The 21,235-nt window shown below is 42.8% G+C and overlaps 1 protein-coding gene and 1 non-coding gene across 2 annotated transcripts; both read right to left on the bottom strand.

Moving 5' to 3' along the window:
* Window positions 1–1,625: 1,625 nt before the first annotated feature.
* RABGGTB (Rab geranylgeranyltransferase subunit beta) lies at window positions 1,626–16,336 on the bottom strand. The gene is made up of 9 exons (XM_061365045.1): window positions 16,225–16,336; window positions 15,630–15,737; window positions 14,410–14,607; window positions 9,810–9,915; window positions 8,459–8,511; window positions 8,229–8,339; window positions 6,480–6,605; window positions 5,462–5,611; window positions 1,626–2,619 (listed from the first exon to the last, which is right to left on the bottom strand). Exons 1-9 carry the CDS (start codon window positions 16,225–16,227, stop codon window positions 2,479–2,481), a joined length of 996 nt encoding a protein of 331 aa, XP_061221029.1. The 5' UTR covers window positions 16,228–16,336; the 3' UTR covers window positions 1,626–2,478.
* On the bottom strand, window positions 15,408–15,490 carry LOC133218552 (small nucleolar RNA SNORD45). Its single transcript, XR_009727190.1, has one exon. It is a non-coding gene; the product is annotated as a small nucleolar RNA SNORD45 (small nucleolar RNA).
* Window positions 16,337–21,235: the final 4,899 nt, after the last annotated feature.

Raw genomic sequence — 21,235 nt, 5'->3', positions numbered from 1 at the left:
GTTAAACCCTTTTCCTATTCTCTGACAGAAATCCAAGCATACAACAAGAAAGGCAGAAACAAAAGCAAAGTCCATCTTCCACCTTCCTTCCTTCTGTATGGTCACAGATCACAAGGCTGAACTGTCTTAACCAAGTTGCCTTAAGAAAACTGAGAAAAATCATCTTTGGAATAAAGCACATACATCTGTACTTGGACCATGTTCTTGAAGGCAATAGAATGGCTGTTGATCCCTCTTCCCTCCTCATTTTCTTTTAATAAGCATATCTACAGACATACAATTTTATGTACCCAGATTATTCACTATTCTCTCACAAATTCTCATACAGTATCTTGCAATATTTATTGCTGAGAATACTGGCTATGCTACAGTACTTAAAAATCAAGTACTAATATCATGTCGGGATCTTTCCATATGAATATTTCCATGGGCAAAAAAAAAAAGGTTATGAAAGTATGTATTTCTGAAAGCCTTTAATAAAGGACCAGTAACCAAAGACTGAGAACAGCTGATTAATTACTGCAAAGTTAACTACATAAGCTCAGAAAAGAAAAATCTTATTAGTACTTTTAACAAAATAGAGGTAGACAGTAACCATGGATTTCGCACCAAAATAACATAAGACATAACACAGACACACCGGAAAACTATTTTTTCACTGGACATTTAACAGAAAACATTACTTTCTTCGGATAAGAAAAATTGTGATGACTTCTGCAAATACAGTATTTTAAAGAACTGATGTAAAGAATCGAAGAATATTCTTAAGAAGTCAGTTTGTGCACATACTCACCTCTTTTTTAACCTATAATCTTTTTAAGATCTTTAAAAGTAACAGCTGACTTAGGAAATGAAGTTGACCAGACCTTCTTCAGAAAAAGCCTCCAATACATTAACAGGATTTCAACCTACAGTTAAATGTTCTACACTGTCATTCAGTATCACCCACATAGTAATTCTCAGGGTGTCTCAGTCTATACTAGACTAGAAATTCTGAAGATGATTCTATTCTGTCGACACAACATGGAAAAATGGCAAATTCCTACATACTGAACAATGTTTCCTTAGATGAAAAAGAAGTGGCACTTGCAAAAGTAACCTGGAATAAGAAAAAAATAACTTAAAATTTTCTGTTATACCTTATAGTTGGATAAAACCTGATCAGTGTTCTCGCTCTCTCACGCTGGAAGCCTACTGTAACTTTTTTCCAAACCTTGAGACGGAAATTAATTCATCAGGCAACTGGACAGTTTAAGAAGAGCAGGGTTCTTATCTAAAAAAGCCTGTAGAGAAAAGCTTAAAACATTTATTAGAAATACTTAAGCATTCAAATGCACATTCTCTCTTTGAAATTCTCTATTAGTAAAGGTCTACCAAAAAGTCCAGTTATACCTTACACTGTACTAACATGAACAGGCTGGATAAAACTAACCAGATGGCGCTTAAGAAGTGTCTGAAACAAAGGTAGATCTTCTGAAGTACAGAGAGTAGCAAAGACTTTCTCCCCTTTACAATTACCTTTTATTATGTATTTCACTCTTAGCCAGGGTGTGAGGAATGTAAATTAAATGGCAATTTTAGGGCTTCTATGAAGACAAAGAGGACTTAATCCTTCAGAGAACAAGTATTTTCCATGCCTAGTTTTATTCTCATTACACCATAATCAAGTGCTGGCTATTACTGTCTTAAAACCTACAAAAACAGGATTTCAACTCAGCAACAAATTTAGCATCAACTCTATATTCAGTTAGAAGTTACTGTCCTATAAACCTTCTCTAGAATGCTTAATGTTAGCAAATTTCACTACAGATACTCAAGGTATGCTCTATTTCAAATATCAGAGAAATTCTGCCTAAGGGACTTATCAATAAGTGAAGACATTTATATGCTTAATGGAACAATAATTTTTGTTTCCACTGGAATTAGTTACTATCAGAAGAAAAAAAACTTGCTTCTCAGTATATGAAAGTGATGGCAAATGTGAACAGGAACAATTACATACACAAGTGCAGGGCAGTAAGTGCATGGCTTAAGTAGGGTTTTGTTTGCAGGTTGGTTTGGTTGCGGGTTTTTTTTCATACTTTTAAAGTGCTTTCTGTGATCTGCCATCAAAACATGCTTGTTGAAGGACAGATGTGCGCATGGTTGACATCACAGGAATACAAAAATTAAACATTCACGCTATTGCTTTGACTTGAATATTAAAAAAAAAAAAAAAGCCCACCATGTATTTAGGTACACATTGGAAGTGTTTCTACATCTCTTATATACAACCAAAGAACATGTTACACTCAGATTATTAGAAGCAGCCTGTTCTGGTACAGTTTATGAAGTGACAAAGTCAACAGTAAAGCTATTGCTTTACTTTTGCAATGTAAACATCTCAAAGAAGAATATGTTAACAGTTTCAGAGATGAGATTACTTAAATCAGTAGAACCAAAGCAAGTGGGCGTATCAACCTTTTGTCTCTACGAGGCTTAGTTCAGAAGCTCAGGCTGTACATTTATTCTTTGAAGGACATCTTCTGGCATACAAAAGACAGGATTGACAGCCTTGATTTGTTCTTCTCCTAATAAAGATAGTCCAGCAATTCCAAACAGGGTATGAAATGGATCCACCTGGGGGAAAAGAAAAAAGAGTTTGTGTCTGTTTCCAAACATGTTCATGTCCAAATGTTCATTCATACAAGCTTTTCATTTGTATGGAACGAAGCTTCTGTTTGCTAGGAAGAGACTGAAAACCCCCATGGCTGAAGGAGACAATGCAACTGAACAAAACTTTCATTTGTGCTGACAGGCACGACAGCTTTCACAACATGTATTTACAATACTATGATTTACGGAGAGATGCTTGCCAGTTGTCTCTTAAGACAATTTTCAACTCTGAATTTCGCAGGAAGTACTCGTTTGCCTCCATTACCATTAAATGTCACAGGGTAGCAGAAGCAAAGAAGAGATTTTAAAAGTTTGATCATCTGTGAGTATCACTTCCATAAATTCCCCATTTGCTCTTCAGCAACCTTCTAATGGTCTTCAGCTCTTTAATGGTCTCTGAATACAGATCTGTGCTGTAAAATCTTGAGAGAGGAGAAGCAACCTACTGTGAAAGAAAACTGAAGGAAAAAATACAAGAAAAAACCCAGAAGAGGCAGGAGCAGTGATGTGGTATCCAAGTATTCCTTCACTGTATGAAACTTCCCTGAAAGCACTTATCACCACATAACTGCAGCAGATTATGAAGTCTCATTACAAGCATCCCGTCAATGGAGTTAATCAATCATTCTACAAAAACCTATCCAAAAGTCCCTGTGCTGTCTGGTGCAGCATACATCCCGTTTGCTTTAGTGGAACTTCTGGACCTCACTGCAAAGGTTCTGTAATACAGTAAACTAAGCCAAATTACCATGTTGCAGCCATATACAGGATCCTCAACCACTGATCACAGCCTAGAAGGTTCAAACTACACTACCACAGCAAGTCTTGCTCCTCAATGGTTTGGCAACCACATTACTGGTGCAGTCAAAGCTTAGACTTATATATACTTGCTCCTTCCCAGAACTGAGTATATGGCCATAGAGGAGGGGTAAAATAAATAAGCAGCAAAATAATAATAATGAACAGTACACTTTAGGAATGGCAAGACAGATGGACAGGCCCAGAAGGGGAGATGGTCCCCAATGGGAAGTGTGCAAGTGAAGTTACAGATTCAATCTGTTGACAAACAATATGTGTGTTCAGGGAAACCAGATTTCCTAGAAGATGCATCTACTGCCATCTGCTCCTTTCTGCAATCTTCTTTAAAGCAAATAACAAGGAAACACCATCTGAATGACAACAAAGAGCTAACAAGTACAGCTTCTGGAGTTAAGTTATTGAGAATTAGCTGCTTGGAACTTAAAAAAAATAAATTAAAATGACAGAGCTGTCTTTTGTGAAGTGCTTCAAAACCTGAAGTACAATCACAATATCAAATCAAGACTGGAACCTAAAACTAATTAAAACCAAAACCAGAAAAACCCACCAAACAAAAAAGCCCAACAACAAACCAAAACCCCCACCACACTAACCCCCCCCCCAAATAAACAAACACCCCCATCCTAACCAAAACAACCCCACAACACCCCACAAGCCTCCAAAACAACAGGTCTGTTAGGAATGAGTTTTTACAGGAATGAAGCAAAAACCTGTAGGTGTCAACACTTCTATGGCAGCACCCACTTCAACAATGGATAACAGGTAAAAATAATATGACACTCCCAATGGTGCCTGCATTAAACATGGAGGAAAGGCTCTGCAAAGATGCTCTTCTAGCAAGACAAAAATAGTTCAATAGCTCAAATTTAATCCTGAAGCCAGAAAAGCGTAAAGATTTTAAGTGTCACACTTCTCAGGGAAATACAAAAGCCTTCCATTTTTAAGAACACCAAAATACTTTCCAAATGACAGACCAGAATAAGGAGATTTCTCCCCTTCCCCCAAGTGGGAATAATGTATCAGCTTGCAAAGAAACAGAAAGCTACTTCAGTTTTTAAGGCATTTGTGAAGAAAGGAGAAGACATGGTCAGCTGCAATAAAACGGGCAATAAAATGAGGTCCCCTTTGTGACCTTTGACAAATAAGCAGCCAAGTGCTTTACAGCAGTTGCACTGAAGTCTCTGAATACTTTTAATTTTACCTGTCCAGCATCCCTGAAAGATAAGGAATATGGCTTTATTTGCCATTTTACCAGGGCAGTCTCCATTATTTCTTCTTGAAACCAGAGAGCACAGACTAGCTAAACTGTAACTGCACTCTCCCTCCTCGTATAGACAAATGCCTGTGAGAGGCAGTTGCTGGGCTGGCACAGAACAAAAGTTAATATATAAGGATTCTTAATAAAAACTTACAGGTCATTTAGATCAGGCAAAATCATGAAGAGGCAAGGACTACTTCAACTGCACTGCACTCTAGCTTGCATAACGTTTTACAGAACAAACCAAACTCCTAAAACCCCACACATCCCCCCTGCCAAAAATAAAAAAAAAAACAATAAGCCCAAAACAAACCAACCAAAAAAAAAAAACCACTCCCAAACAAAAAGCCCAAACCAAACCGACCAACCAACCAAAAAAAAAAAAACAAACCCCACAAAAACCAACAAACCACCAGACACAGTACTTTACAGAGATCTTCCAAGCGGTCTTGTGAGAAACAATTTGTGTGGTTTGTGCTATGAGAACCAAGCCAGAATTTGTAAGGAAGGGCAACTGACTTCGGGGGGGAACATCACAGTGCTGGTGCGACATAAAATATGTGCTGCCCAAGCAAGCCTTCAAAAGCACCTCTACTCTAATCCTTCCTTCAAAGCAAACTGCAGGCTCTGCAGCTTACACCTGGATCTCGATTTACACTCAAATGTGAAAATCTACCTTCCCAGTTGGAATTTTCAGTTAAGTGTCTTACATAGTAAGGGGTTATTTACCATATCTCCTGGTCTGTCAGCAAATCCTCCTGTCTCCTCATCTTGGCAAGCCAAAATAAAGCAGCGCAACTTCTCTCTGTCAATCCAATGTAATCTACCAATCATCTTCAAAGATGCTAGCACCCACCACGAATAACATACATCAGGTAACTGGCAAGCAGAGAAGCAGATTATTATTTTTGTTTCAGACATGACACTGCAAATTTTATTGGCGATTCTGCAAATTACTAAGTGTGCTGTCACAATACTGTTGCAGAGAAACAACACTTGAAGAGCTTACTTGGAGTAAAAGAAAGAAAGTTCCTGGATGCAGTTGCTTTTCAGAGGACTTCCCTTTTTCAGGAAGGGAAAGTCTCTTTCTCAAACGTCTTCTCTTCTTCAGGAAACAAAACCACAAGAATGTGATTTTGAAGTGTTCTTCACCTTCTGTGGGAGAGGCTAAACGACCACAGCCCCTTTTTCAGGAGCAGGAAGTACAAAGAACTTCGTATCAATTACTTTTTTGGTTGGTTGGTTGGCTGGATTTTTTTTCCACGGCAAGGGGGGAGGCGATGGAAGGGGAAGGGGTTGGAGAGAGCAAGGGAAGCATTTTTAATTGGTTATCTATTTATCAGTTGAGATTATTCGAGGTCACACAATTCCCTAGTGTGATGAGGAACACTATTATACCCAGGATCTACACACAGGAAAACGGTAATTTTTGCACAAATTCTACAGAAGAGATCATTCCTGATGTCGGAAAATATTAAAGCCCTGATTTAACAGTATACTGGTTAAAGTAGTCAGCAAGACATACTTCCATATGAGTACCTTCCTAACCTGAGTACTCAGACTAAGCATAACTGAGGACTGCATGACAGATGTTAGTGACAAAATTAAAGAGTCAAAATGAAGTCCTGACTTCTTTGAAAAATTTATTAAATATTTCATAGAAGTCATGATGTTTTCTGGAAGTACTTCACTTTAGAAAAAATAATCTCTACTGAGGTTTGAGCAAAGAAGAAAAGCCACCTAATACCTTCTCTGGTCGTCCGTTGAGACCCCCGGAAGGTAACTGACGTTCACAAAGCCACCAACCCAGCAAGTCAACGTTTACTTGATGCAACTGGTCTGTTATAGCCAGGAATCCTGTGCAACAATAGATCTAAAATTACAGACATAAATTGGTTGTGTATTTAAAGACTATAGTTAGCAGACTAAATGCAGGAAGATCTCAAAGCAGGAGTATGGCCATGCAAACAATACAGAATAAGCATACACTTTAACTTTTTGTTTTACTTTTCCATTAGAAAAGTATGTTATTGATACAGCTGCATTGTATAAAAGTACCAACTATACGATATAATTACAGAACAGTAAGATTTTACTAATACAAGAAATTAATGCATTTGGAGGAAAATTCTAAAAGATCAGGCAGAGCCCTACAGTTTTATTTTAATATAATGGACTCGTGAAGCCAGAGAAGCCAAACCGGTTTCTGCAGGTGGGATATGGCCTATATGAAAATTCTGCATCCAGCATGTGGTTTATTCCTGTATGTGCCTCTTACCCAGCAGCTTGCAGACAGCAAACTAAAGACCTTCTAAGACATTCTCTAGAAACAGGTTAACCCTGACCTTTAACTATCCTGGCAATCCAACATTTATCTAGCCATGTCAGGCTGCTGCCGATGTGCAATGTAAAATATGTGCATTGATTAATCCGTGTTTACTTTTTTCTGGGAAATAACATTTACAGTGCAAGAGCATACAAGGAAGTTGTGAAGGTTCCATCCCTGGCAGTGTTCAAGGCCAGGTTGGACAGAGCCTTGGGTGACATGGTTTCGTGTGAGATGTCCCTGCCCATGGCATGGGGGTTGGAACTGGATGATCTTAAGGTCCTTTCCAACCCTAACTACTCTATGATTCTATGATACTCTGGTCACCTTTCATGCAGTCACTAGGAAAGCAGCCAAAGCACAAACCACAAGAGACCAAAACCTCAACTGAAAACCACTCATAATCACCTTTTCCTAATTAAAACACACACCCAAAATGACAACGAGAAAAAACAACAACAAAAGCACACATCAACAGGGATGTGCCTATCTGAGAACAGTAAAAAAGTAAATGTTATATTCCCAGAAAACTTTGAACTATTGTGCAGGCAAAGGAGTTGCGCTTTACAGCACTTCAAGGAGTATGTGAATATGCACAACAGATGTAATCCTTCCTGGAAACGTCAGCTGCGAAGAGAGTACGTTCAGCTACTTAACCTGACTTCCTTGAACAGCAGAACACGGTCCAGCCAGCTAGACCATACAGACAACCCTATACCAGTTGTTTTATTTTTTTCCCCTCCCCCTGAGAAGGTTCACATCTCATTTTTATTTGAGTTCAGCAGCTGATAAGTGTCAAACATAATACACAACAATTGACCTTTATGTTTCATCATTTGTGCACAGTGTACAACATCTCTATTAATACCAAATTCAAATTCTGTAAAAAATCCTTGTGCTAACTACTTCAACATCACTACGTGAAGACTGAAATACAGTCCTCTAAGTTATTCCCTTATGATATTAATCCCACACACACACTGTAATGTCCCAAATCTCTGATTTATCTAGCTACTTGCTCGTTTATTTTAACTAAGGTACTAGAATCAGGCATTTTGGAAACAAGAAAGGTTTATCAGTTGACATCCTTGATAGACACTGTAAAGAAACGCTTAAGGCAGCACACAATGCTTGTGATTTTAAAACATCTCCATATGGAGCAAAACTCACCTGTCCTGCATGCGATTCGGAACCTGGTCTACAACCAAATCCTCCATCAAAGTTCATACAGGACAAAACGAATTCTACTGCTTTTCCCACATCAATAGCATCCAGCCTTCCCTGCAAGTCAGAAAAGCAACTAATGCACTTTATATACTACCAAGCTTGTTATGTTCAGAAACTTCAGCAGTACCAAACAGAAGATTTTGCACTTCTACACATAACGATTTAGCACTTACCAGAAGTGCAAGAGTTGCTGCAGCACAGAATGAGAACCTTGTATCTATTTCTCCTAGAAAGTGAGGGTAGGGAATGAAATAAGAGTATTTTTATTAACAACAACAAAAATACATTTAGATCACCACTAAAAGCATGGAACAGTATGTTGAAGTACTAGGTTTTACACAGAACAAAAATCAGCAAAAAACTGCTCTTGTACTATTTCCTTTTCCAGCCCATGATTATTCCTCACTAATTTAGAAAGTGTACATTAGAACTGTTTTGTTTACTGCACATAAAAGCAAACAGTTTATAATAAGCTGGTGTACAGTCAGATAATATATCCAAATCACTTCAACTAGTGGTAATTTACAAATAACTACACAATTTTAGAGTTTCTGTAGTGTAGATAATCGCAGAGCAGTGGACTCAAAAATGCCCGGACACGACTCTTCATCTGCCTTAAATCCAGGCAGAAGTAGAAGCCACTTTTGTTTTTAGAGTAAGACTGATAAAAGTTACATACTTATATCTGGAAGCTAAACCAGAAAGGCCACATCTATAGCAGAATGATTGCTCAGGAAGTCCACACCAATGTAACTCTCCTCAGACAAACTCCAAGCAATTAATACTTGAAGTCAAAATTTGAAATTGAACCCATCCACACACAGGGTTTTTTTGGTTAAACTGATACAAGACTTTTCCTCTTCATCAATTTACAGGCTTATAAATACAAACCAAACCTGTGCTGTCCTACATCAGGTACCGCATTCCTTCAGTCGCAGTATAACTTCCTTCCACAAATAACATAAATCCATTGTGCATCTGGTATGTTTCAGTACTTGAATTTTATTAAAATGTAAGCATTCCATGGGCTATTTTCCATGGGACTAAATATTTATGCTACAGCATTAAAAAAACATCTTTGCTCATAAAGAATTTATGTGCAGAAACAAAATCAGTATTAAGAGAAGGTCATCAGTACAAACCCAATCTTTCTCATTCCCATATAGTGAAAGATGCTTTCACAGCTGACATGCATAAATACCGTAGCTGACTATCATTAAATAGCATGCAATTTTGTATCCCTTATGAAGTAGCTTATCTGGTGTATCAAAGCATTGTCAAGTTACAAATGCTCAAAAGTTTCCTTCTTTCAGAGTTGAACAATTTTAATACAAGAATAAACCTGAAGTTTACAGTATTTATGAAAGGAGTGAAACATATCTCTGCACTTCACAAAATCTCCTTTTTCGTAACTCAGAAATAAGTGTTCACAAACATAAGCAAAAAGATCATCCAAGGAAACTTAAGCTCACAGACTTAACACATGCCAACCAAGCCACTAAATTTTAATCATCTAAAAGTTACCCCATTTGTCTCCAGCAAATGATCCATCCTCTTTTTGCAAGCTCTGTATATATTCAACAATTTTATTTACATCAACAACATGCAGACTATCATATAAGATAAGAATCTGGGGGAAAAAAAAAGACACAGTAACAATCAAAGAGAGGCAAAAATTTTTAAAAATCTATTCCTTTAAAAAAACCTAAAAATCCTGGATTTATAAAAGACTTCATTTAACTGTGAATGCTACCTGATAATGTTTATTAAAGTAAAATGTCATTCACTGCAGTTCATCTATCTCTGCTTAAAAGCTGTTAAGAAAATCTTATTGTGAAGAAACACTTGAGTGCAAATATAGGCAATTCAAGCTGAACTCTTTCATACTTTGTTATTTTCCAACTTCCAGCTCACTTCTCAAAAGCATAAACAGGTTTATTTGTTTTTATGTCAGCATTATGTAGAACAGAGATTTAATGTATGGCTAATTTGACCCGGGGAATTACAGACCAGTCAGTCTCACCTCTGTTCCTGGAAAAATCTTGGAGCAGATTCTCCTGGAAGGCATGATAACGCACATGAAAAACAATAAGGTGCTTGGTGACAGCCAGCATGGCTTCACTAAGGGGAAATCCTGCTTGACCAATTTGGTGGCCTTTTATGATGGGGCTACAGAACTGATGGACAGGGGTAGAGCAGTTGATGTCTTCTGTCTGGATTTGTGCAAAGCGTTCGACACTGTCCCACACAACATCCTTGTCTCTAAATTGGAGAGACATCAATTTGATGAATGGACCACTCAGTGGATAAAGAACTGGCTGGAGGGCTGCACACAAAGAGTTGTGGTTAATGGCTCAACGTCCAGCTGGAGACCAGTAACGAGCGGTGTCCTTAAGGGATCGGTGTTGGGACCGGTCTTGTTTAACATCTTCGTCGCTGACATGGACAGTGGGATTGAGTGCGCCGTCAGCAAGTTTGACGATGACACCAAGATCTGTGGTTCGGTTGATCCGCTGGAGGGAAGGAATGCCACCCAGAGGGACCCTGACACGCTTGTGAGGTGGGCTGATGCCAACTTCATGAAGTTTAACCATGCGAAGTGCAAGGTCCTACACCTGGGTCAGAGCAATCCCAGCACAGCTACAGGCTGGGCAGAGAAGAGATTCAGAGCAGCCCAAGAAGGACTTGGGGTGCTGGTCGATGAGAAAATGAATATGAGCTGGCTTCAGTGTGTACTTGCAGCCCAGAAACCAACCGTATACTGGGCTGCATCCAAAGGAGCGTGACCAGCAGGTCGAAGGAGGTGATCCTGCCCCTTTATTCTGCTCTTGTGAGACCTCACTTGGAGCACTGTGTGCAGTTCTGGTGTCCTCAACATAAAAAGGACATGGATCTATTGGAACAAGTCCAGAGGAGGCCATGAGAATATTCAGGGGACTGGAGCACCTCCCATATGAAGATCGGCTGAGAAAGTTGGGACTGCTCAGCCTGGAGAAGGCTGCTTGGAGACCTCATAGTAGCCTTCCAGTATCTGAAGGGGGCATATAGGGATGCTGGGGAGGGACTCTTCATTAGGGACTGTAGTGATAGGACAAGGGGTAATGGGTTAAAACCTAAACAGGGGATGTTTAGATTATACATAAGGAGGAAATTCTTTACTGTTAGGGTGGTGAGGCACTGGAATAGGTTGCCCAGGGAGGTTGTGAATGCTCCATTCCTGGCAGTGTTCAAGGCCAGGCTGGATGAGGCCTTGGGTGATAAGGTTTAGAGGGAGGTGTCCCTGCCCATGGCAGGGGGGTTGGAACTTGATGATCTTAAGGTCTGTTCCAACCGTAACTATTCTAAGATTCTAATTTCGTAATAGTATAATGACATCCTAGACTTACAGATATGTAGTATGAGCACTGCTGCTACTTGGATATATGCAAGTAAGTTAAACTGCTTGTTACTAACAGCTCTTACAGTCCAAGCCTGTCAGCAATGATTAGTTTCAAATTATAAGATTTTTATTTACATTCACTTTTTCAAATATAATGAGGAGACCCAAACTGTAGTAACCAATGTATGAACAATATGAGTAGACAATAACTGTACAGTCAATATATTCTGGCAAAAAAAAACAGATGTCATAGGGAATATAACGTTTGCTGAGCTAGCACTGATCTGAGCCAGTAAATCCATATGACAAAGCAATACTGTTTCTGAGCCCCAGCCAACTTCCTGGTTTTACTCATAACTTGCATAATATGTAATGAAAGGAATTAAGAATTTATTATAAGTAGTATAATAGAAAGAAGAGCTCAAACTAAGCAGTATTATAGCACCAAGCCTGAAAAATACCAACAAGCATGACTTTGAACACCCAGAGTTAGCTGGAATCTTTCAACTGTTAGATAAAATGTAAGTCTTAAGGAAATGAAAAAAAAAAGAAAAAAAGCATACAACTCCAACAGAAAATATATAATTATAGCATACTCCTTAAAAAGCAAATCTGATGTGACATGACTCTTACATATTCTGGGTATGCCTGTTTGCTAAGAACATGCATGTTCATTAAGACATACTGTTTTAATGAACAAAAGTGTTATATCGGCATTTGCTAAAACTTCTCAACTTTGCACATCTAGAGCTTCATTCAGTTAGCACGAAAACATCCTCTAGTAACATCAAGTATCTACTTAAGAACGAACAACTCTAACAACCTCAGATTGTACCATCTTCTTATACTGCATTAGAATTTGTGACGGGAATTTGACTGGGCAATTTGGAACAGCACAGATGTCACAGCCTAAAGAAACTTTAGTTTCCTGGTTCTCACAGTACTCGAGTAATTCTAGAGCTAAACTGGTGATAAACTTCAGAGCAGATAATAAATGCCAGCACTTGCCACTAACCCAAGAAAACAGCACTCTTCTGTCCTGCCTAAGGCTTTCAAATCAAACACCTTAAATCCAACATACTTTCTTCCTAAAACAGGGTATCTTATTTATTTGTAACACCATTTATATATTTCTTCCGTAAGACTGGACCAGAGAGAAGTTATGCAGCAATAAAACAACAGTTCAGAAACATCTGGGCCTTTCTGGTATTTTTTTCTACAACATGAGTTTTCATGAGAAGAACAAAAGCAAAACTAACAAAAAAAACCCATAACAAAATAAACAAGAGGAGAGCAACAAATTAAATCTACAGTGGAGATGATGGCAGTAAAAAGATTAGCTTGAGAATTACTCTTTCTCAGGGAAAGAGTAGACACCATAGAAATCGAATGCTAAAGAGACTGGTATCATTTTTAAGTTATATACAAAAATGCAGATTTGAGGAACACAGCAAGAATAAAGTACTACAGTGGTTCTTTTTGTACAGTACTAATATCTAAGCACACTATGTATAATTATACATAGAGAAGAGATTCAGAGCAGCCCAAGGAGAAGGACTTCGGGGTGTCAGTGGGTAAGAAAATGAACATGAGCCGGCTTCAGTGTGCGCTTGCAGCCCAGAAACCAACCGTATACTGGGCTGCATCCAAAGGAGTGTGACCAGCAGGTCGAAGGAGATGATCTTGCCCCTTTATTCTGCTCTCGTGAGACCTCACCTGGAGCACTGTGCAGTTCTGGTGTCCTCAACATAAAAAGGACATGGAACTGTTGGAACATGTCCAGAGGAGGCCACAAGGATGATCAGGGACTGGAGCACCTCCCATATGAAGATAGGCTGAGAAAGTTGGGGCTGTTCAGCCTGGAGAAGAGAAGGCTGCATGGTGACCTCATAGCAAGCAGCCTTCCAGTACCTGAAGGGGGCATACAGGGATGCTGGGGATGGACTCTTCATTAGGGACTGCAGTGATAGGACAAGGGGTAATGGGTTAAAAATTAAACAGGGGAAGTTTAGATTGGATATAAGGAGGAAATTCTTTCCTGTGAGGGTGGTGAGGCACTGGAATGGGTTGCCCAGGGAGGTTGTGAATGCTCCATCCCTGGCAGTGTTCAAGGCCAGGTTGGACGAGGCCTTGTGTGATATGGTTTAGAGGGAGGTGTCCCTGCCCATGGCAGGGGGGGTGGAACTTGATGATCTTAAGGTCCTTTCCAACCCTAACCATTCTATGATTCTATAGTGCTAACATCTAGGCACATTATGTATAATTATACATATTACATAGTTTAGATATATACTTGTTTATAATTATTTGTTAATACATTATAATATCTATCAATCATAACCTACAGTAATGCATACATGAACAAATAAAATCCAAAACTTTACTCTTATTCTTGGCATACTTATCTTTCACCTCAATGTGCACTATAAGGATTTTTTTAAATCCAAATTTTATCTACCAAAAGCTCAAGCAAAGCCCGTAGCTAAGAAGCATTTAAAAAAAACTGCAGCAAAATTATTAAGAATGCATTAATTTCTCATTAAAAAACACAGCCTTCCAAAATCTGACCATTTTGTAGGAAACAATACAGCCAAATGCTAAAGTATTTTCTGTTTGATTTTTTTTTGTAAGAGGGAACTGTAATAGTTTTTCCGTTGGCATCTCACAGGGCCTGGATCGTCAGTCTGCAATCATCAAAAGCAGTAAATGCAATGGTTTCTTCTAAAATTACCCTGTTATATTTACCTGGACAGCACTGAGGGTATAGAGGAGATGAGGATCATGACCTATGCTGGCACTTATTCCACCACATTCATGTTGACATGATTCGATGAATTCCAGAATTTCTTCTTTATTCATTCGGTGCAGGTGCCCCATGAGATCCATTGCTGTCAGCCCCCAGTAAACACCACTCATCCTCAAATACTCTGACATACAGTATTCCTAAGTAATGCATTATCAGATAAGCACATAATCAGTAGAGAACCATGAAAATACTACAAACTGTAAACGTTAACTAATGTATGTCAACCATCTTTCATCCCATTAACAACTTACTACATAGCAGCTCCTCGCACATACTCTGCAGATAATGCATTTGTGCACATACGCACACATACAGGCACAGGTATATGCATGTATCTACCCGTACCACATTCCCTTCCTCCCCTGTTTTGTCTAGTTCAAAGTATCAAGCTCAGTATCAAACGCATATGGGTAGTTTAGCACCAATTCAGTTATTATCTTGGTATTCAAACTACCACCCAAATTACCACCCCAGCTAGTCTCAAAAATAACAAACCTACCATTTAATGAAAATGTCAAGTGCCAAAACCGCCACAATCTAAAGCTGCACTAGGAAATGAAATTTCATACTGAATTCTCTTCCCTCAATATCATCACCCACACCACCCATAAACATTGTTTTCTACTTTCTGAGCACAAAAACAATCTTAAGCAATACTGCTTAGAGTTCTTTTGTGGACAACAGAGGTAAATGCATGGTTTCTTCAGACACAAGCAGTTATTGACATCTTTCATCTGCTGGGACTGGAATAGTGTGTGGGCCTGATGGCCCAAAGCTATAAAACTGTTGTTTGTTAAAGTGTTTCTCAAACCCAGGAAGCATAGGGCAGTACTGTGGTGGGATTCAGCATGCTGTCCCATCAAAACAGCAACATGTAAATGTAGCTATAGTCTTTGTGCATTCTAGCAGGTGAAGATGAAACAAGCAGCTCATTTCTCAGGTCTCAGAGTAATTCTAGAGCTAAACCAATAATCTTCAAATTTACACTCCGATAATACATGCCAAAACTCATCACAGACCTCGAGATATTAATAAAGCCGTCCTTCTTTTATAGTTGGGATTGCAGGGCAAGAATGAACTGGCTTGTGAGCAATAGTCATAATACAAGGGTATTATGACTATTAACATCACAGCTGTACTGACACGAGTCGATACCTACATAATCATCTTTCTTTGTTCCATACGAAGCTATATAGTCCGCGTGTTTCTCCGAGAGCAACGTGCTTGGGGCATCGGGTTTTATCACAACATCCTTTTGGGGTGTCCCCTGTAAGAAGTACCAACAAAACCCCGGCTGCGCGGTCAGTTCAGGCTGCGGCACCTGGTTGTAATCCAGCCGCCACCAGGACACGGACAAACCGACACGCCTCCGTTGTGAACGCAGGCTGACCTGGTGCCCCAAGCGCTACTTTCCCAGCCGGGCTACGGCCACCCCCCCACCGAAGAAAGCGAGCGGAACCCTCCCGTAAAGCTCAGCGGAGCCGCCCTTCGCCACGAGCAACCCGAAACACCAGGAACCGCGGAACCCTTCTCCACCGCCAAGGGGCCGGACCGGGTCACCACGCCGCCATTCCCGGGCCAGGCCCGCTCTGGCCCCGCAGGGCCGAGAACCACACATAGGGCCGCCCCCAGCCCGTCAAGCGAAGCGGAGCGCGACTGGAAGCCTGCGCGTCCCCCGGAGGAGAAGGCGCAGCCTCGGCCTACCCACCAGCCCCAGGCCGAGCCCTCTCACCGACGCGCCCAGCGATACCCACCATCTTGGCCGCCTGCACCGGAAGGAGTGTGGCGCTGCGGGGCGGAGCAAGGCGGGGCGGAGGCGACAGGGCCTCGCTATGGCTGCCTTAGGGACGCCCGAAGGCAGCTGCGGTCATGGCCCGAGACCGTGCCAGGCGAGACGGCAGCCCGAGGTACCGCCAGAGGGGCCTGCCGAGCCGAGCGGCGCCTACAGCTACCTGTGCGGCCCAGCCGCCATCGCCTCCCGGTGGGTGGCCCTACCGCGGGCCGCGGCTTTCCCACAGGGGAGAGAAGGGGCCGGGCGAGTCGTTCAGGGCTGGGCCACGCTGCGGGGGTGGGCCCCGTCCCACTCGGCGCCTGGAGCCGTGGGAGGGGCCACTCCGGGGCCTCGGGGTGCACGGTCAGTTTTGCACAGCTAAAGGTCACCTTGACACGGGGGAAGCGGGTGGATTTACATACACTGACGGCAGCTGCAGTCACAGCCCATTTAGACATGGGTCCGGTTTCCTTTTGTGACCTCAGTTCCCAAATCCCAAGATTTTACCTAGAGAAGGTAGGGATAACTTCAGTTCAAAACCACCCTTTGCTACCTGGTTAAAACTGCACAAGATGATTATGTGTTGACCAACACCTGATGCTGCCAGGTGTCCCGCAGAGAGCTATACAAGGCAGGAGCACCCCTGCAATTCCATGAAGAAGTACAATGTGCAGTGCTGGCTTGCACGGAACAGTTAAAATTAAGGTCTATTTTTACATATATCAAATACTTTCCAAGGATGTTGCATCATCAGTCTTCCTACAGGTAAAGAAGTTGGTAATTTATAGCAATTAATCACTGGATCTTGAAGGAGAGGTAGGTGAGGATGTGGTGCAAGGCCCGCCTACAAGGCCACATAGGAAAAAGCGGTCGACTTTGCACTTCAAGACTGCCTCTGGTAAGAAAGAAAGAAGGGTCATTGTAGTAGGTGATTCCATTCTGAAAGGAACAGAGGGCCCGATATGCAGAGTTGACCCTCATCATAGGGAAGTGTGTAGTCTGCCTGGAGCCCGGATCAGGGATATCACCAGGGCGCTCCCCAACCTGGTGCACCCGACAGACTACTACCCGCTGCTGGTCTTTCAGACGGGTGAGGGGGAAGCTGCTTCCCGCAGTCTGAGGGGGATAAAGAAAGACTACAGGGCCTTGGGGCAGATGGTGAAAGACTCTGGGGCTCAAGTGATCTTCTCTTCGCTCCTTCCATCTTCTATTGATGATGTGGGACTGAATGAGAAAATACAGTCCATAAACGATTGGCTTCGAGGCTGGTGCTGCAGGCAGGGCTTTGGATTCTTTGATAACGGCTGGTTTTATAGGGCACCAGTCTGGACGTTGGCATGTGGGAAAGGTTTATCGCACAGAGGCAAAAGGATGCTGGGGCACGAATTAGCAGGGCTCATTTGGAGAGCTTTAAACTAGATTTGAAGGGGGATGGGGTTGTAGCTGGGCTTGCCTCAGTGGGACAGCGCTCCAGAATTGATGAAGACTGGGAGGCCTCCTGTAATCCTAGGGTGAAATCGGTGTGCTCGGCTCGCTCCCTGAAATGTCTGTACGCCAATGCGTGCAGCATGGGAAATAAGCAGGAGGAGCTAGAAACCTGTGTTAAGTCGGGAGATTATGACCTGGTGGCAATTACAGAGACGTGGTGGGACAGCTCACATGACTGGAATATAGTCATGGAGGGCTATGTTCTTTTCAGGAAAGACAGGCCAGCCAGGCGGGGTGGTGGGGTTGCTCTTTATGTGCGAGAGCAGCTACAATGCGTTGAGTTCTGTCTGGGGACAGATGATGAGCGAGTTGAGAGTCTGTGGGTGAGAATTAAGGGGCAGGCTGGCAGGGGAGATACTGTTCTGGGGGTCTGTTACAGGCCACCGGATCAGGGTGAGGAAGTTGACGAGGCCTTCTACAGGCAGCTGACAGCGGCCTCACAGTCACAGGCTGTGGTCGTCGTGGGGGATTTTAACTTCCCTGATGTTTGCTGGAAGGACTACTCGGCAACCCAGCCGCAGTCCAGGAGGTTCCTCCAGTGTGTGGATGATAACTTCCTCATGCAAATGGTGGACGAGCCAACCAGGAGAGGTGGGCTGCTGGATCTCATCCTCACTAACAAGGAGGGTCTGGTCGAAGCAGTGAAGGTTGAGGGCTGCCTTGGTTGCAGCGACCACAAGATGGTAGAATTCAGGATCTTGTGTGGTAGGGTCAGTAGAATAGCAAGTAGAATCGCAACCCTGGACTTTAGCAGGGCAAACTTTGGCCTCTTCAAGCAATTGCTAGGGGAAATCCCATGGGCTAGGCTGCTTGAAGGTAAAGGGGCCCAAGATAGTTGGTTGACGTTCAAGGACTGCTTTTTCTGAGCTCAAGATCAGAGCATCCCGACACGTAGGAAGTCGAGGAAGAGGGTCAGGAGACCTGCGTGGCTAAATAGGGAATTGCTCGGTATGCTCAAGTGAAAGAGAAGAGTTTACAGGTCATGGAAGGAAGGGCTGGCCAGTTGGGAAGAATATAAGGCTGCTGCTAGAGGATGTAGGAAAGCTGCTAGGATGACTAAGGCCTCCTCGGAATTAAAGCTGGCGAGAGGGGTCAAGGACAGCAGAAAGAGCTTTTTCAAATACATGGCAGGTAAAACTAACACCAGAGGCAATGTAGGCCCGCTGACGAACGGGACGGGTGCCCTGGTGACAGAAGATACAGAGATGGCAGTTACTGAATGACTTCTTTGTCTCTGTCTACTCTGCCGGAGGCAGTCCTGAAGAGCCCTGTACCGCTGAGACCTCAGGTGAAGACAGGTCAACGGAGCGGTCTGCCTTAGTCGATGAGGAATGGGTTAAAGACCAGTTGAGCAATCTGGACATCCATAAATCCATGGGTCCAGATGGGATGCACCCGCGGGTGCTGAGGGAACTGGCTGAGGTCATTGCTAGACCGCTCTCCATCATCTTTACCAAGTCTTGGGAAACGGGAGAGGTGCCTGAGCACTGGAGGAAAGCAAATGTCACTCCTGTCTTCAGAAAGGGCAAGAAGGAGGACCCGGGTAACTATAGACCGGTTAGCCTCACCTCCGTTCCTGGGAAAGTGATGGAACACCTTATCCTTGGTGCCATCTTAAGGCATATCAAGGATAAGAGGGTTATGAGGGGCAGTCAACATGGCTTCACCAAGGGGAAGTCGTGCTTGACCAATCTCGTAGCCTTTTATGAGGAAATAACACAGTGGATGGATGATGGCAGAGCGGTGGATGTGGTCTACCTTGACTTCAGCAAAGCGTTTGACACAGCCTCCCACAGCATCCTCGCAGCTAAATTGAGGAAGTGTGGTCTGGATGATCAGGTAGTGAGGTGGACTGTGAACTGGCTGAAGGAGAGAAGCCAGAGAGTTGGAGTCTATGGGGCAGAGTCTAGTTGGAGGCCTGTATCTAGTGGAGTGCCTCAAGGGTCGGTACTGGGACCAGTATTATTTAATATATTCATCAACGATTTAGATGAGGGAATTGAGTGTACTATCAGCAAGTTTGCTGATGACACTAAGCTGGGAGGAGTGGCCGACACGCCAGAAGGCTGTGCTGCCATCCAGCGAGACCTGGACAGGCTGGAGAGCTGGGCGGGGAATAACTTGATGAAATATAACAAGGGAGAGTGTAGAGTCCTGCATCTGGCCAGGAACAACCCCAGGTTCCAGTATAGATTGGGGAACGACCTGTTAGAGAGCAGTGTAGGAGAAAGGGACCTGGGGGTCCTGGTGGACGACAGGGTGACCATGAGCTGACACTGTGCCCTTGTGGCCAAGAAGGCCAATGGCATCCTGGGGTGTATTAGAAGGGGGGTGGTTAGTAGGTCGAGAGAGGTCCTCCTTCCCCTCTACTCGGCCCTGGTGAGACCCCATCTGGAATATTGTGTCCAGTTCTGGGCCCCTCAGTTTAAGAAGGACAGGGACCTGCTGGAGAGAGTCCAGCGCAGGGCAACTAAGATGATTAAGGGAGTGGAGCATCTCCCTTATGAGGAAAGACTGAGGGAGCTGGGGCTCTATAGTTTGGAGGAGACTGAGGGGTGACCTTATTAGTGTATATAAATATATAAAGGGGGAGTGTCACGAGGATGGAGCCAGGCTCTTCTCAGTGGCAAGCAATGATAGGACAAGGGGAAATGGGTACAAACTGGAACACAAGAGATTCCACTTAAACTTGAGAAGAAACTTCTTCTCAGTGAGGGTGACAGAACACTGGAACAGGCTGCCCAGGGAGGTTGTGGAGTCTCCTTCTCTGGAGACATTCAAAACCCGCCTGGACACGTTCCTGTGTAACCTTATCTAGGTGTTCCTGCTCCAGCAGGGGGATTGGACTAGATGATCTTTTGAGGTCCCTTCCAATCTCTAACATACTGTGATACTGTGATACTTTACTTAATGAACTAATTTCCTAGGTGGCCTACCTGAGAAATAAGCATTGCAGAACTGATAGCAGGGTGGCTGCAGGTACTTGTACCACCCAGCACTGCATTCAGGTGATGGATGAAAAACCACGGCAAGGCAAGGACAAGTAGGTGGGAAATTGCAAATGAATTTTGCACATAGGATGGTTGTGGTTTGAAGGGACCTCTTGAGACTGAGTGTGACCCACCTGCCCGAGCAGGGTCAGCTAGATCAGGCTGTCCAGGACTGTCTCCAGGTGAACTCTGAGTATCTCCACAGATAGAGACTCCACTACCTCTGCCTGTGTATGACATCTCTCACAATAAAAAAAATAAATAAAAAAAACCGCACATCTTCTCATGTTGCAGTGGAATATTGTGTGTTTGAATTTGTGCCTACTGCCTCTTACCGACTCCGGGAGCACTACTGAGGAGAGCCTGGCTCCCTGCTGTTTGTTGCATCCCATCAAGGAATGTACGCACATACGTAAGACTACCCCGAGCCCTTTCTCATCCAGGCTGGAAAGTCTCAGCTTCTCCCTGCATGACAGATGCACCAGTCCCTTAACCATCTTTGTGGCCCTGTGCTGA

The sequence above is a fragment of the Neopsephotus bourkii genome, unplaced genomic scaffold, assembly GCF_033783945.1.
Source record: "Neopsephotus bourkii isolate Nb327-2 ecotype Australia unplaced genomic scaffold, CSIRO-AGI_Nbou_v1 NB_1269, whole genome shotgun sequence".
NCBI lineage: Eukaryota > Metazoa > Chordata > Aves > Psittaciformes > Psittacidae > Neopsephotus > Neopsephotus bourkii.
This window is presented reverse-complemented; position numbering and strand designations above follow the sequence as displayed.

Coding starts and splice junctions, on each gene's coding strand:
- RABGGTB (XM_061365045.1), bottom strand. Junction 14,608..15,629: donor GAACAAAGAAAGATGATTAT/GTAGGTATCGAC, acceptor TGCATTACTTAG/GAATACTGTATGTCAGAGTA. Junction 6,606..8,228: donor CCGAATCGCATGCAGGACAG/GTGAGTTTTGCT, acceptor CTGTAATTTTAG/ATCTATTGTTGCACAGGATT.